Raw genomic sequence first — 17288 nt, forward strand, 5'->3', positions numbered from 1 at the left:
TTTTAAGCCTCAATCCCAAATCGCCACCCCTTAACTCTAAACCTTAAGGTTTGGATTAGTTAACCATAGGGGTATAAATGTATATTTACCTTTTTAATGAAACATTTTTGTCATTTTGATCCTTAGAGTCTATATTTGTGACAAAAAAAATTTTAGTGCTATTCTATGCTATTTCTCTATTTTTTTATTTATTTTGATAAAAAATAACAAAAGACAAAAAAAATAGTCATCCAAGATTTTTGCAAAAAAATAAAAAAAGGCTTTAAAGCCTTAAAAAGTGGATGTTGAAAACAATGAACAAAAAACAGTTTTTTCTAAAAGTGGACTTTTAAAGCTTTGCAGATTTCTAAAGTTAAAAGAATTGATTGGTAATTTTTTAGGTTTCAAAGCTTTACACAACCACAAATCCTCGACAGCCCAAACACCGACCCAAAGTAATTAAGGATCGTTGTCGAGTCCCCAAATGACGTCGTCGCTTTCATTTTCATGTCGACCATAATGTTTTATTTTTTTTAAATAGTTCTTGTCGACCATAAGGTTGCAACAATACTCACCGACTTGAAACATCCTCGTGAATAAAAACTGCACCATCTGACCCCGACACATCCCAACAGGTCCCATGTTTCTCATACATCTGCGGAAGTGCTCCAATGGATTCTCAGCGTGTGATGGGCTTTAAAGGTTGTTTGTGTTATTTGATGTTTTAATCAGAACCATTTAATCAACATTAGAATTATTAATCTTGGCCCGTATAGTGCTTTGACTCTCTGACTGTTGCCGCCGTAAAACTCAGGGTTCATCCTCTCCTGTGTAATCTGATTAGTTCTACCTATCATCCATTGAATGAGTGATAGTTAATGGTGTCGCATCTATGCCGGTTCGTTTGTTTCATTATTGATTTATCTCTTCGTGTGATTGGTATCGATTCATCTCCTCTCAGGAATTACAACCTGCATTGATTCAACACCATTAACTATCACTCATTCAATGATTCGTACCCCTCTCCCAAGCGGTGTATCTGCACCTATAAAATAGGTAAGGCCTCATTCCTTGAGAATCATCCTCAAAGCTCATTACTTTGGCTATTTTTTTGAATTTTTTTGGGACTATGCTCTTCTGTTTTCATTTATTGGAGTCCTAATGGTGATTAAGCTTTACTTTGAATGTGAAAAAGATCCCACTCAGTTCTGACGTTTCTTGATTTCCAAATTGTTATCTATTTTTGACTCACCTCGCTTCTCTGAGGATGGATATATTAGTACTTAATTGTTTATGTTCAAACTGTAGGCGAAGCTCCAAAAAGTTGGGTTGGAGAGAAGCCACTTCTATCAGTTTCAACATTTTTCCAGGTACTTCGTCTTTGCTAATTAAAAAGAGTCCAATCAATTAAAGAGTATGTACTAGAGTTTTCCTAGCGCATATTCTCAAAGTTGAAGTTAGATTCTTGACCGTTTGTTATCTGATCTCTTGGCATATGTCATAGCATACTCTCATCTACGTATCACCTTTTTACAATTTATTGGGTTTTGTTAGATTTTGGAATGTTGATGTTACTGACCAGTAGATATAACTTGAAACTTCTAAGTTCAATTAGTTGACTATTTATAATCCAAATCGTGTTTACATGGGTCTATTTTGCAGGCAGCCCGAAACAATGTGCTTCTTGATGTTCTAGCACTGTTATATGCAAACAATAACTATCTCAGATTCACAAGGCTGTTACTGTATAGCCAGTGTGGCTACATCTGTTTCTGCTATAGCAGCCTCCACCACCACGTTCTTCGATCTCTGGGAAGGATGAGCAGATGGCTAAAACTGACATGGCCGTTTCTTCCTCTGCGACCCTTGCTGATTCTCAGTGTATGGAGGCTGCTGAAGTGATTAGAGCTGAGAAAGAGCATTTGGCCTCTGTTGTCAGAACCGCCATCAGTGTTCGTTGTGCCAGAGATATCATGACACTCACTGCCTGTGTACCACAGGTTTAGTAACTTCAAAAATATGTATTTTGGGCATCTTTGGTTTTTAGATTTTATAGAGACATGCTTAATACTGACAATGTAATCGACATCGTTAAAGTTCTTATTTGTATGTAGAATATGTAAGAACAGTGTATTAGCTCAAAGTTGGAGCTCTATGAAGAGATTTAAGTTAATGTTTGAGTATTTGGTGAAGTGTTAAGAGGAGTGGCGACATTGAAAGTGAGGGCTATGACAGAAGTTTGGAATATTGCATCAGTGTTTATAGCGATAAAGAACTCATTACTTCTGAAGGATGCAGCAACATTAGTAATTGTAGCAATGGAAGCTCGAGTAGTAGTCACAATAGAGAACTTATACAAGGGGATAATTTCTTGGTAATTAGTGGCAGAGAATGGCTTGCAAGAGGTTGTCAACTTCTCAAACGTAGCCAAGGTAAGGAAGATTATCTTTTATTTTTGGTTTAGTTTACGTTTCAGTTCTTGGATATTTTTCCTAATGCTTTGTTACTTTTGGAAGTGATCTCCGCTGGAAAATAGTTCATGTTTAAACCAACACTATGATGAAACAAAATAAAACAGAACCAAATTGTTTGTGAATAAGTGGGAATTTTTAGATTACTTTACATGGATGTGAACTTTGTTATATTAAACACACAGACATTTCAAATGACAAGATAAGAAGAGAAAGCAGAAACAAAGCTAAAGCTGATATAAAAAAGCATATAATAATGATGATGATAATGAAGCTACGGGATCCACTTCTGTCTATTACTCAAACCTTTTCTTTGAGGATAACCAAAATGAAAGACTGTAAAAGATATGTATCGACATTGTTTTCTAGGCTCTTTAGTATTGGTCTATTTTGTGGATTGTCTTTTGGTGGATTGTATCTTTAATCGTTGTAGTGTTTACTTTTTTATTTGGTGGAAGGTGTCGAAAACAATATATGGTCAATTTTATTATTTGCTATCATTACAACAATATAATTATTCCGAGAAAATTTAGAATATTGCTCGGCTCATATTAAGTTATAATATTATTTTGGCATATAAATTTTCACTTTGCAGTATCAATTGCATTCCAGTGTGGTCAATTTAGTTGCAACAGCCACTGGTTGTCATCTTTTTATTTTATTTTCTGATTGTGAATAGTTTCGATCTATGATTCGTTTACTCTTCGTGTTGGCAATTTCTTTTTCTGTGTTGACGATTTTTGAGTGAAAATTTCAACCAAGTTCAAAACTGATTATCAATCCTATCCTTCTCTTACTTGGGAGAACCTAAACAAAGTCCTGCTTCCGAGTAAGTCCATATATAATCCTTCTTTCGCAAATCATTTTTATCCCATATCTTCCTCTTGGGTTAACCTTCACTATACTTACTACTCCAATCGAGTTTAATTTAAAAACTCTATATGATATATTGGTATAGTTTTTTCTTTGAAATAATGATTTGAAGATTAAAAGGGACTTATTGATACAATGCAGCTATTTAGATCAACTTTTAAATAGTTATTTAGTTTAATATAATAAATATTTAGTTGTTAACTATTTTCTGTGCGCTTTTGTATTCTTTTGTATTATGTTATAAATGTCTAAACGTCTATCACAAAATTTCGGTGAGAATTTAACAGCTTATTAATTTATAGTCATTTTTTCAAGTTCAACACATAATATATACTGAGTACGAAAAAAAACATGATAATCCAAACTTATCAAATTTAAGCTGTCCAACATATCAAGATACAATGCTTTAATATTATTGTTTCCGGTTTACACAACTAGTAATTAACCGACCTAATAATAAATTTTACTCAAAAATATTTACTTAATCTATAATTACAAGTTGGTCTTTTTCCTCACGATACTCTTTAGATTCATCCAATTCCAGAAAACGACTAAAAATTATGTGATGGCACAGTGAAAAAAATACTTATCAATACGGCATGGTATATTTAGTCTTCAAATACAATAACATATACATAATGTAACTAATATGTATACTTTAAAATATAACAATTTATATTGAATATTTACTCTAACTATTTACATAATTTTCAAAAAATCATCCCGCCCGTAGGGCGGGCCGGCCGGCCCTAGTTGACTATATATCATACTCTGTTTTAGCATCAGCTCTACCAATTAAGGCTTTATAAGGTTAAGTTTTTAGCTTATTGATTCTTTCACACTTTTTATACAAATTTAAATATATATATTATAAAAAAAATCGTGAAATGCATTTTCTCACAGAAACCGAAAAATTATATTTTCGAGACACAATCATAATTTAAAATAATTACATTTTAGATAAATAATAAAATTTAATATAGCTAAACACAAAATCTAATAGGATTAATAAAAACAAAGGTATATAAGTATTTTGTTTACCAAACTCATCTAAATAAAAATAGAAATAAGCAAACGAACATAATTTTTTTTAGATATCGATATAAAACATCTCGTCGAATAAACGAACAATCCTGAATAACATCTAAATGAATAATTTGAATGTATCATATAAATAGATCCTCTCGATGAAGATGACAGATGAACAAAAGAACAACACCTATCTTTTAGCAAATCAAAATGATACTCAACAACCAGAGCCAACCCTAGACGGGAGCCAAACAAACTGGTGCTTCCGACCGCAAGAGATTACGTATTTTAGCAGTCATATTTTGACAGAAATTTTTTGTAGTTGTAGTGGTTTGGGTATATCATACAAATGCTAAAAGTCGCGGGTTCAATTCCCCTCTGAAGAAGTTTAGAAAAAAAAAAATTATAGGCCACATTTTTATGTTTGCTTGTAGCCAAATAATTACTAGGACCGACTCTGTAAACAACGAACACAAGAAAAATAAGGATCTGATTGGTAATGGCTGTAGCTTTAAATTTTTTGCTGTAAAAAAAAATCTGTAAATTTTTGGCTGTGGCTTTAGATTTTATTGCTGTAGAATTTTATGGAAAGCACACAAAAAAATTGCTTTGGATATTTGGCTCTGCAGAGCACTTGTACAGCTGTAGGTTATTTCAATAGTTGTGGTTTCAAAAAAAAATTTAAAGTTTGATTGCTTTAAATTTAGTGCTTTAGAAATAAATAGGGCTGTGAACAGCACCTACAGCAACTACCAATCACCCTCTGAATCTGTCTCTTAGCAAATCAAAATGATACTGAACAACGAACGCAAGAAAATTAAATCATGCTTAGTAAAGCTAATATAGGCCCGTTTATAATCGTTGCAAGGCTTATAGAGCGACTTTATTTGCAGACGCTGATGACACGGCGTCGTTTTTAAATTAGATAGTATCCGACCCGGAGAAGAGAGACCCGGAAAACCCGACCCGAATGTCTTACATTTTGGTTCGATCCTTTTACCGACTGCTATTGATTTTTCTCATCTTCCCATTCGATCTCGCTCTGTTTTCAAATAGCCTTCTTCACATCTTCGTAAGTCGAACATTCAAATTTGTGGCAGATTAATGAACTCATAATCTCACGCAGATCTACGAAAAGGTAAACCAAAACGAACAGTATCAAACGATCATCGTTTTTTGTCTCTTTGAATTTTCAGATCAATAGTCTTGTTACAAGCTTCTCTCTCTGATCGATCTGAATCGTAATTGTTCTTTCAGGGGAAAAGAGAGCAGCTATGGAATGGGCAACGGTGCAGCATCTGGATCTGCGCCACGTAGGTCGCGGTATCAGCAAGCCGCTTCAGCCTCATACGGCGGCGTTTCATCCCACGCAGGCCGTAATCGCTGTCGCAGTCGGCTCTCACATCATGGGTAAAACAATCTCCCGCAATGATTCTCGTCGTTTCACATTGATTCGTAGTTATGATGCTTCGATGTTGAACCGATTTGGTTTTTCAGAGTTTGATGCGTTAACTGGATGTAAGATTGCGTCCATTGATATTGGATCTCCAGCTGTTAAGATGTTGTATAGTCCTACTAGCAGCAACGCCGTCGTTGCCATTCTTGAGGTCAGTTTCCTCATTAGATCATGTACTGAAGACTACTTTTAGTTTTCTTTTTTTAATAACTGTTTGGTGTTTTAGGATTGTACAATTAGGTCTTGTGACTTTGAAACGGAGCAGACTTGTGTCTTGCACTCTCCTGAGAAGAGGAGTGAGCACATTTCCTCTGATACAGAAGTCCATCTCGCAGTGACTCCACTCCAACCTGTTGTGTTTTTTGGATTCCCTAAAAGAATGAGTGTGACAGGTTTGCGTTCCCACTTCCCTGACTTTCTCATGGATTAGCAGATCTAGGTAGATTTTTGCTGATGGCCTTTTATGTTTCGTTGCTGTAGTTGTTGGAACTATTGAAGGTGGAAGAGCTCCGACGAAAATTAAGACAGACCTGAAGAAACCAATTGTGAACATTGCTTGCCATCCTCGGCTTCCTGTCCTGGTATGATACATCATCCATGTTTACTGTTGTGTGGAATCTGGTTTTATTGCACTAGAGCTTGATTTTTTTTTTAAATGTTGTGTCTTTTCAGTATGTAGCATATGCAGAGGGGTTGATTAGAGCCTACAACATTCATACTTATGCTGTTCATTATACACTACAGCGTGAGTATATGTGGAGGATCTCTCGTTTCTCATTTTTTTTTTCTTCTTTCTCGCTTGAGGTATCATGAGAATTAGCTATCACTTACAAGAGTCCTTTGCTATCCTTGCAGTGGATAATACTATTAAACTCATCGGTGCCAGTGCATTTGCTTTTCACCCGACACTAGAATGGATTTTTGTTGGAGATAGGAGGGGTACACTTTTAGCCTGGGATGTTTCAACTGAAAGACCCAATATGATTGGAATGTAAGTGAATTTTCGTTGCTTTCAGCCTGCTCTTTGGATTCCTACCACTTGTTTTCCCTCGTAATGTTCATCTCTGTTCTTTTTTTCTTTTGGTATCACTGCAGTACGCAAGTGGGTTCGCAACCCATCACTTCAATTTCTTGGCTTCCTATGTTGCGGGTACTTGTCACTGTGTCCAAGGATGGATCTCTTCAAGTGTGGAAGACTCGAGTTATAATAAATCCTAACAGGCCTTCGACACAAACTAACTTTTTTGAGCCTGCCGGTAAGCTTGATGTCTCTTAAAGTGGATCCACATACGAGGCAATGGTTTTTTCCATGATTTAGTTTGGAAGCTGTGTTTATGCAGTGTAGCACTATCCTTTCTTTTTTTTATTGCAGCTATGGAATCAATAGACATTCCTCGAATTCTCTCTCAACAGGGTGGTGAAGCTGTTTACCCTTTACCACGAATCAAAACTTTAGAAGTTCATACAAAGCTGAACTTAGCAGCTTTAATTTTTGCAGTTAAGAAAATTCATTTTACATCCTACTGTCAGTCCTCAGTTAGGTAGAAGTATGGCTTCTCTCTCTTGACATGCTGGGTTTCTATGCAGAACATGGCGGGTAATGAGAACACTCAAAATCGAGCAGCTCAGACCAGGGAAGGAAGAAAGCAGCTCTTTGCAGTTCTGCAAAGTGCTAGGGGGTCGTCAGGTAAATGAGCATTAATTTTATTTGTTCATGACAACATTGACAAGTTATGCTCTTCTTAAGCTTTACGGATGTTGAGGAGTCACTAATCCTCGGATGATAACAAGGGCTGTAGGCTCGTCTAGTGTTGTTCGCTATCCATCCTGCTTTCTAATATTTGAGGTGATTAACAGCTTCTGTTCTAAAGGAAAAGCTTTCATCGATGGGTTCCTCTGGAATTTTAGCCGAGCATCAACTCCAAGCTCTGCTACAAGAGCAACATCACAAGGGGTAAGTGGATATTACCTTATGCAATCAATGTTGGACTTTTTTTATTAAAAGTTTAGTAGCATATGCTTGGAAAATGCCTTGAGTCCCGTTTGAAATGACTCAAGTTTTCAATATTTCATCCGCTTCACATTGTCTTCTGTTACTTTTCTGCAGCCAAAATCAGCTAACAATATCAGATATTGCACGGAAGGCATTCCTGTATAGTGTATGACTGCTTTACCTTTTTGATTACAAATTATTTTGTTTATTATTTGGACTATTTTTAGCTAAGTCCGTCACGTAATCCATACAGCATTTTATGGAGGGTCATGCCAAAACTGCTCCGATATCAAGGTTACCCCTTATTACCGTCATGGATACAAAGGATCAACTAAAAGACATTCCTGTTTGCCAGGTATGTAACTACTGTTTTGAACTTGTTTTCTGTATTAATTGATTTATGCCTGGCTGATCGAATTCTTTGGCAGCCATTCCATTTGGAGCTGAATTTCTTCAACAAGCCAAATAGGGTCCTTCATTATCCTGTGAGGGCTTTTTATATTGAGGGCCTTAACCTCATGGCACACAATCTCTGTTCTGGAACGGACAGCATCTACAAGAAGCTGTACACATCGGTAATATCTGATATTATGTGATTTCAATTTATCTATGTTTTTTTAACTTGCGTTTTTTTTTCCTTTCAGATTCCCGGAAATGTAGAATATCACTCGAAACAAATTGTTTACAGTCGTAAAAGGAATCTCTTTCTGGTTGTCTATGAATTCAGTGGTGCTACAAATGAAGTTGTGCTTTACTGGGAAAATACAGGTTCTCAGCTGCCTAACAGTAAAGGAAGCACTGCTAAAGGTTTGTCTGATTATTGGATCCCCTTGCTATCTGTAGAGAACTAAATTTCCCGCCTCGGATTTTTTAATTTTTGAGAATATTAAATGGTATCATACCGCATCCGATCATCTAGATAACCAGGTGTACAATGTATTCTATATACACCGGTAGGTGCTCGTTCCGCTGGGAAACTGATGGGTAGCTTTTAATGCCGTTTACCCTACGGACTAAAATGATCTGTTTAACTTGAAAAGGATGCTAGCTTACAAATACTTACGGCGTTCATCCTTTTTTGTTTTCCGATGTTTCTGAGGACTATCTCTAAGCTATATTTTTTTTCCTCTGCAGGTTGTGATGCTGCCTTTATCGGCCCAAATGATGATCAGTTTGTAATTCTCGACGAGGATAAGACAGGGCTGTCTATGTATATCCTCCCAAAACTTACCACAATCGAAGAGAATGAGAAGAATTTGTTATCTGAAGAGAACCAAACCAAGGAGGAGAATCCTTCCGCAATTCAGGGTCCTCAACAATTTTTGTTTGAGACGGAAGTTGATCGTGTTTTTTCCACACCGATAGGTGACGCATTAGAAATCTCACTCTTGAAAATTACATATCATTTGGAGTATGACAGCGCTAACTGATGCCAGTTTTTATTACAGAGTCCACTCTGATGTTTGCTTGTAATGGAACCCAACTTGGGCTGGCAAAGCTGTTTCAAGGTTACCGTCTCTCAGCTACAGATGGTCATTATATTTCAACACAAGGCGAAGGACGAAAATCAATCAGGTTGAAGAAACATGAAATAGCTCTTCAGGTATGAAATTCCTTATAAAACATGAATGACCTGCTGATTTCTGCTACAGGCGCTACTGCAACATCTATGATAACTTTGTACTGTGTACCGATATTTTGGAGGAGATTTGTCCAGCCAAACAAACTTTTGGTATTTAATATCTGTTTCTATGACCAGCCCAATTTGTGTTCAAAAAAAAGAAAAAATTGACCAGCCAAATTAGTGCTGTCGTTTTTCTTCATTACCCCTTCATATGGTCTGCATCTAGCCAGTTCTCTCTTGAAATGGAATTGACTCGTGATGTTTGGTGTTAGCTGTTCTATGGCTGTTAAATATTTAATTTACTCTTCAACGGTCAATCAACTTTTGTCTTTATGTAGAGTTTTTTTTTCAAAATCACAGGTTCAGTGGCAAGAAACACCCAGAGGATATGTCGCAGGGGTATTAACAACCCAAAGGGTGCTGATGGTGTCTGCGGATTTTGATATATTGGCAAGCAGTTCGACAAAATATGATAGAGGCCTACCATCAATATCCTGATTAAACTACCTTTCGTTCATTTGAATTATGTGCATTATGTTTAACACTATTTGGATGTGTGCTCTTTGATTATTGAGAAAAGCCTTAACTTCTGCGAACTTTAGATCTCTTCTATGGGTTGGACCTGCCCTACTCTTTTCAACAACAACTGCTGTATGTTTGCTTGGCTGGGATGGGAAAGTGAGGACCATTCTTTCTATAAGTACACCATATGCAGGTAAGCAGATCTTGTTTCACTAAATGCTTAAGGTGAACTTACTGTATTTCATTCTCGTATATTTATTCTCTTCAACGCAGCTCTAGTTGGTGCTCTGAATGACCGCCTTTTGCTCGCTAATCCCACTGATATAAGTCCGAAGCAGAAAAAAGGGATCGAAATCAAGAGCTGTCTTGTTGGGCTACTTGAACCACTTTTAATTGGATTTTCTACAATGCAACAAACGTTTCAGCAGAAACTGGACCTTTCTGAAATATTGTATCAAATAACAACAAGGTTATCTTGCTGTCCTTTTTCTTTCTCTTACACGTTTGGAATTTTGTTACATATTTAAGATCAGAATTTTAAAGTAGGTATGCAGGATGCATCGTAACTATATTAGTTTTCTTATTTTGTTTGATTTATTGATTGCAGATTTGATAGTTTGCGAATTACTCCAAGATCTCTTGATATTCTAGCTAGTAGCCCTCCAGTATGCGGAGACCTTGCTGTGTCACTAGCTCAAGCAGGGCCGCAGTTCAACCAGGTGAGTCCATTTTATTTAAAAACAGAACTCTCTTCTGGAATTTATCTCGTTTACTAAATGGCTTGGAACAAAATGTAGGTATTACGTTGTACATATGCAATCAAGGCCCTTCGGTTCTCCACCGCTTTGTCAGTTTTGAAGGACGAGTTCTTACGTTCGAGAGACTATCCAAAATGCCCTCCAACATCGCTTTTATTCCAGAGATTCCGGCAGCTTGGATATGCCTGTATCAAGTAAGTAAACTTTCGTTGCAGGGCATATATAACAGCACAGTCTCTGGTTACATATATAGTTAGCTATTATTGTACGGTTTGTTTATTTAACTCTATTTGTTTTAGTACTAATGTAAGGAAGTTTTAGTGCATCTTGAACTGGACCTTGAAAAGTTGATCTCAGTTACTATCTATAGTTACTTGGAATTTGGATAAACACTTCTTGATCCTAGTCCATAAATTACTACTCTGCTCTAGTTTCTTATAGAAATGTTTTTGGCAAGGTTCAAGCATCTAACTGCTTCGGACATTTTGTACTGTAGATATGGTCAATTTGATTATGCAAAGGAGACTTTCGAAGTAATAGGTGACAACGAGAGCCTGCTAGATCTTTTCATATGCCATCTGAACCCTAGTGCTATGCGTCGTCTTGCCCAGAAATTGGAAGAAGAAAGCGGAGATCCTGAGTTGAGGCGATATTGTGAAAGGATTTTAAGAGCGCGGTCTACAGGATGGACCCAGGGGATTTTTGCTAATTTCGCAGCGGAGAGTATGGTTCCAAAAGGACCAGAATGGGGTGGTGGCAACTGGGATATAAAGACTCCAACCGACATGAAGAGCATACCTCAATGGGAGCTAGCTGGGGAAGTAATGCCATACATGAAGAGTGATGATGGAACCATACCCTCAATAGTAGCTGATCATATCGGTGTCTATTTGGGTTGCGTCAAAGGCAGAGTTAATGTGGTGGAGATTAAAGAAGACAGTTTAGTTTCGAAACCTGGAGGGCTTCTTAGTTCCTTGGGTAAACCTCTGTCAGATAAACCTTTGGCCCTTCCTGCTGGTGAATCCAGTTCCTTAATGGGTCTGGAATCTCTAGGGAAACAAAACGTGGCTGATGAACAGGCGAAGGCTGCTGAGGAATTCAAGAAAACAATGTACGGGGCTGCTGGTGATGGCAGCAGCAGTGACGAGGAAGGTGTACCAAAAACTAAGAAGCTGCAAATTAGAATACGAGAAAAGCCAACATCTACCACTGTGGACGTCAATAAGCTTAAAGAAGCTACTAGAACGTTCAAACTCGGAGATGGGCTAGGCCTCCCAATGAGTAGAACAAAATCAACTAGTGCTGGATCCCAGGATTTGGGTGAGATGTTAAGCCAGCCTTCTCCCTCAACAACTGCTCCGGTTTCTGCATCTGCTCCTGTTGATCCTTTCGCAATGAGCTCATGGACTCAGCCTCCTCAGCCAATGTCCCAACCAGCTCCGTCTGGTAGTACGGGTATGGTAGCTGGTCCCATACCCGAAGACTTTTTCCAAAACACAATCCCATCTGTTGAGGTTGCCAAGACATTGCTCCCTGCTGGTACTTATCTTTCGAAAATGGACCAAATCGCTCAAGCTGCAAAGAATGCTCCAAACCAAGCAAACAATCCTACTCAGCCTGATATTGGTCTTCCTGGAGGTGGCGTTCCTCCGACAACTCAACAACCTGGTGTTCCATACCAGACCGTTGGACTCCCTGACGGCGGTGTTCCTCCACAGTTTCCTGGTCAGACTCAGGGGACGCCACAACTTCCTGGGCAGACTCAGGGAGCACCACAGGTTCCAGTTTATTCGCAGCCTCTTGATCTTAGCGTTCTTGGAGTTCCAAATACAGATTCTGGAAAGCCTCCTGGGCAGCCTACGTCTCCTCCTGCTTCAGTTCGTCCTGGACAGGTGAATCTGCATTTTGTTTCTTCCTATCTGTTTGCATGCCATTACATATAAAAAGTGCATAAAATCTCACTGTTGCTTGTCTCCCATCTGTGATTATTTCTCTCCTCAGGTTCCACGTGGAGCAGCAGCTCCGCTTTGTTTCAAGACTGGACTTGCCCATCTTGAACAAAACCAGCTTCCAGATGCACTGTCTTGCTTCGACGAAGCATTCTTGGCGCTTGCTAAGGATCAATCACGTGGGGCTGATATCAAAGCTCAAGCCACTATCTGTGCTCAGTACAAGATAGCCGTTACTCTCCTTCGGGTAAACTAATTATTCATACCCTCTTTGTTAGTTTTCAACCAAATATAAAATCATCTTTCTTTTCTCTCCCACGTGCAGGAAATCTTGAGGCTACAAAGAGTCCAAGGCGCGAGTGCATTAAGCGCAAAGGACGAAATGGCAAGACTCTCAAGGCATCTAGCTTCACTGCCACTTCTAGCAAAGCACCGCATAAACTGCATACGCACTGCAATCAAACGAAACATGGAAGTCCAAAACTACGGCTACTCCAAGCAGATGCTGGAACTGCTTTTATCAAAGGCACCAGCGAGCAAACAAGAAGAATTAAGAGGACTGGTCGATCTCTGTGTCCAAAGAGGCACTTCGAACAAATCCATCGACCCGCTTGAAGATCCTTCTCAGTTATGCTCAGCTACGCTCAGCAGGTTATCGACCATTGGGTACGATGTCTGCGATCTCTGTGGCGCAAAGTTTGCGGCTCTTTCGTCGCCTGGTTGTATCATTTGTGGTATGGGAAGCATTAAACGTTCTGATGCACTCGCTGGACCCGCACCTGTGTCCACACCGTTCGGCTAAATGTTGTACACATGATGATTAAGGTTGGTTTTAATTAACATTAAGAAAATTTCAAACTGGTTTCATGTAATAACCTTCTATTTTGTGGGGTTTATTTTCGTTTTTGTGTGTATGTTGATTTGATTTCTATCTTAATTTTAACGTTTAGTTTAATTTGTCCACCAGGTTTCTTTTCGTTATCTTTTTTCTTTTGTTTTGTTTATCAAGAAGTTCTCTCCAGTGTTGTTTGTGTTTGAACTCGCGACTTTGATAACACTTTTCTTTTGGTGGTCAACTAAGAGACAGGTTAAGCCAAGGGATGGGCGATCAATCTTACTATCCAAAAATCAAGATATGGTCTCGTCCGACGGGATCAAAATCCGAGCAGGTGTTGACTAGTAGTAGTTTGGACTTTGGAAATGAAAGCAGAAACAAAGGCTCCGAGTAGCATACGGAAATTTTGAACGCAGATCTAATATCGTTGTCTAAGATGCAAATCATCGTACTTCATTACATAACTAAAACGGGAACAACTAGAGGATGTACAAACTTTAACGCCAATTCTCAAACAAGAATCGAAAGTGAATAGTAGGATTTCTAGCAGATGATGTCAGTTTATTGATTTTGATATTAATAAAGAAAGGGGTAATCACACGAGTCGACGGTGAGATAGTTTATAAAATCTAAAAGAGTAATCACCTAGGTATATCAAATATGGTAGATAAAATGTCAAAGTAAGGGAATCAAGACGCAAAAATAGATGCATGCATGATGAAAAAATTTCTCAAAATAACTATGAAATTTATCTGCAAAATTGCAATGAGTTCTCATCAATGGAGAAAATACGTCAAAGATAAATGGAGAAAAATGAGACGAACAAAACGTGGAAGTATTACTCTTTTGTTATGTTCCAGTTGTATTATTGCGTGATAACAAATAAAATGATAACAACCCCCGTTTTCTGATATTTAGTTTGCAGTATGATGAGCTTAATGACACACACATAAAAGTGGGTCGATTGCTTATGGCAAACCGAACTGTGGGCATAAGGTAGGTCAATTATTAATGCATTGGTTCAGTTCCTTGTAAGACATCGTTACTCCTTAATTTAGTGCTTTTTGTAACTTCCTAAATATCTCTTTGTAATAGCTCTAAAACATTCACTACAAGAAAACATCAAGGATTTTGAGGGAAAAAATTGTCGGAATTTCGTCGGAATATCGTTATTCCGACAAAATTCCGACGAAACACGTCGTCGGAAATAATTGCTCGGAATTTCTTTTTTCCTCGGAAATCCCTCGGAATTTTCCGACGGAATTCCGGGGAAAAAAATTTCCGAGGAAATTCCGAGGATCCCTTGTTTGTCGGAAAAGTCCTCGGAATATACCGAGGGAGAACTTCGTCGGGATAATTCCTCGGAAGTTCATCGATCGATGCGTGTTTGGACATATATACATCGATCGATAGGAGTATACCGACGGACTTTTTCCTCGGTTTATTCCGAGGAACTGTTCCCTCGGTATATTCCGAGGGATCCGTTCCTCGGAATTTTCCGAGGGAGTTGTCCCTCGGAAAATTCCGAGGGAAATGTCCCTCGCTATATTTTTTAAAAAAAACGGATCGATCGATGCGTTTTTGTTCAAAAACGCATCGATCGATCTAGTGAAAAATATAATTAATTTCCTCGGAATGTAAAAAATATTAATTTTTTTGAAAAAATAAAATTTCTGAAATTTAAATTCGAAAATATGAAATTAAAAGTAAAATTGAAATCATATTAATTAATATTCAAAGTTTCACAAATAAAAATAAAACATTCCGAGATTGGGGAAAAAAAAAACTACGGGTCTGGCACGTCCGGGAACACCTCGTTCGGGTACATCCTCTGCATCATCTCCATCATTTGCTGGTTCAGCCTCCTCTGTGCCTCATAGCCCGCCTGTTGAGCCGCCATCTGGGTCTCCAACAAAGATATACGATCATCTTTGTCCTTCAACTGAGCCGTAAGTACTTCTGGATCAACAAAGGGCGGTGGTGCAGAAGAAGGAGGAACCGACCGGGTGCGACGACCCAAACCGACCAAACGTCCCTTCTTCTTTGGAACCGACTGAATAGAAAAAAGCCAAATTTAGAAATTTAAACCAAGAAATAAATGAATTGAACTTTAAAAAAAAAAGAACTTACGGATTCAACGATTTCGTTGATTCGAAACCGGGACAAGTTGGTCGAAGCCGTCGAAGCGTCATCCTCGGTTTGAAGCTGAGACACTTCGTCTACCACCTGAGTTTGGACCAGGTCGACCACGTCCCTCACAAGACCGTCATCAATCTGGCCGGTCTTCTTGTTGGTATACGCCCTCCTCATTAGGGCGAGATCATCAACCGGCTCGCCATCATTTTCTTCCGCCTTGAAAAAAAACATAAAATTAAAGAAACATTAGAAATTAGAAGAAATGCACAATAAATTTAAATTCTGAAACTCAAATAATTGAAGAAAAAGCGGTTGAACTTACCATGCGATCTCCGAGAGTGGCAATAGATTGAGCACCCAAGTTATGCTTGTAGATGCCCTTCCCTTTACGGTCGCTCCTGCGGTTGGTGGAGTTGGTGGAAGAAGTTTCTTTCGTCTCCTCCTTATCCCAATGCGCACACAACTCCTTCCAGACCGTGTCGTTCATCGACTTTGGGACCTTTTAATTAAAAAAAAAGAAAAAGTTTAATAAATTAAAAAATAGTTTAATAAATTAAAAAATTGTTTAATAAATTAAATCGAACCTTATTGATTTCCCACTTCTTCTTCCACTCGTGGATCTGCTTCCCATAGTTGTCCATTACTTTATGGACGAAGTGGTGATAGATAAAGAGCGTCTCATCGGAATTCCAGTTGAACTCTTGCTAAAAAAAAAACACAATTAGTAGAAAATTTATATTAAAGATTAAAAATATAAGTAAAAAATTAGAATACTTACCGCAAACTGACGAAACCACAGAACCTGCTTGTCGGTTGGGAAGTGAGTGAAAGTCGGATGTCCACTGTCGAGGGCCGAGTACATCATACGGTTGATCCATGCGCTGATCCCGTTCCCGGATCGGTTGAACCTTATTAAAAGAACAAACGGTTAATAATGAATCCAAATTTAAAGAAAAAAAATGTTTAATTACCATGTTTGACCCCGTCCATGTGGATACGGAGTGAGATACGGAAGATGGTCACGACCGGGCTGTTGAACCAACTCCGCAACCCTCATCACTCCCGGAGGACCCGGAGGAACAGGAGCGGATGCAGCAGCGGGAGCGAGAGGAGCATGAGCGGGTGCAGCAGAGGGAGATGTATGGTTGGAGCTGTGGGGCGAAGGGGAATCCTGAAAATGGCTGGAATCCCGAGACTGGCTCCCCGTACCACCACGACCACGACGCTGTCGAGGCCGGGTCTGATCATCATGAGACCTGTAAATTAAAAAAATATATTTAATAAATACAGAAATATATAAATTAATTTTTTTTATTAAAAAAAAATCCCAAATAATTTAATCACAGAAAAAGATTTATATATATTAAATTTTTTTAATAAATATATAAAAATAGTTCTAATAAACAAAAATAGTTTTAATAAATAAAAATTGTATAATAATTACAAAAAAATAGTTTTAATAATATATATATATGAAAAATATTTTTAAATCCCAAATAATAGTATTTAATCACAAAAAAAGTTTTATAGATATTTAAAATGTTTTGTAAAATCCAAAAAATCGAATTTATATAGAAATTTTTTTTGTAAAATCCAAAAAATCGAATTTATATAGAAAAATCTTTTTGTAAAATACAAAAATCGATTTTAAATACAAAAATCG

General features: G+C 37.9%; 1 protein-coding gene across 3 annotated transcripts; it reads left to right on the forward strand.

The window, feature by feature from the left end:
- The first annotated feature begins 5248 nt into the window (after window positions 1–5248).
- Window positions 5249–14092, forward strand: LOC106382413. Of its 3 annotated transcripts, none has more exons than XM_022708244.2 (26): window positions 5249–5490; window positions 5610–5762; window positions 5850–5959; window positions 6035–6200; window positions 6289–6389; window positions 6481–6553; window positions 6664–6799; window positions 6904–7064; window positions 7181–7305; window positions 7396–7495; window positions 7666–7762; window positions 7916–7967; window positions 8055–8156; window positions 8230–8376; window positions 8446–8608; window positions 8936–9166; window positions 9250–9404; window positions 9786–9914; window positions 10023–10140; window positions 10221–10416; window positions 10555–10666; window positions 10745–10899; window positions 11202–12597; window positions 12707–12901; window positions 12980–13479; window positions 13736–14092. In XM_022708244.2, the coding sequence occupies exons 2-25, from the start codon at window positions 5627–5629 to the stop codon at window positions 13454–13456; spliced, it is 4833 nt and encodes a 1610-aa protein (XP_022563965.2). In that variant the 5' UTR covers window positions 5249–5490; window positions 5610–5626; the 3' UTR covers window positions 13457–13479; window positions 13736–14092. The 3 variants fall into 3 exon arrangements, with proteins under 3 accessions (XP_022563965.2, XP_022563966.2, XP_013677891.2); XM_022708245.2 differs by having other exon boundaries at window positions 13742–14092; XM_013822437.3 differs by lacking the exon at window positions 13736–14092 and having other exon boundaries at window positions 12980–13615.
- The last annotated feature ends 3196 nt before the right edge of the window (window positions 14093–17288 follow it).

This window comes from Brassica napus, chromosome C8, assembly GCF_020379485.1.
Source record: "Brassica napus cultivar Da-Ae chromosome C8, Da-Ae, whole genome shotgun sequence".
NCBI lineage: Eukaryota > Viridiplantae > Streptophyta > Magnoliopsida > Brassicales > Brassicaceae > Brassica > Brassica napus.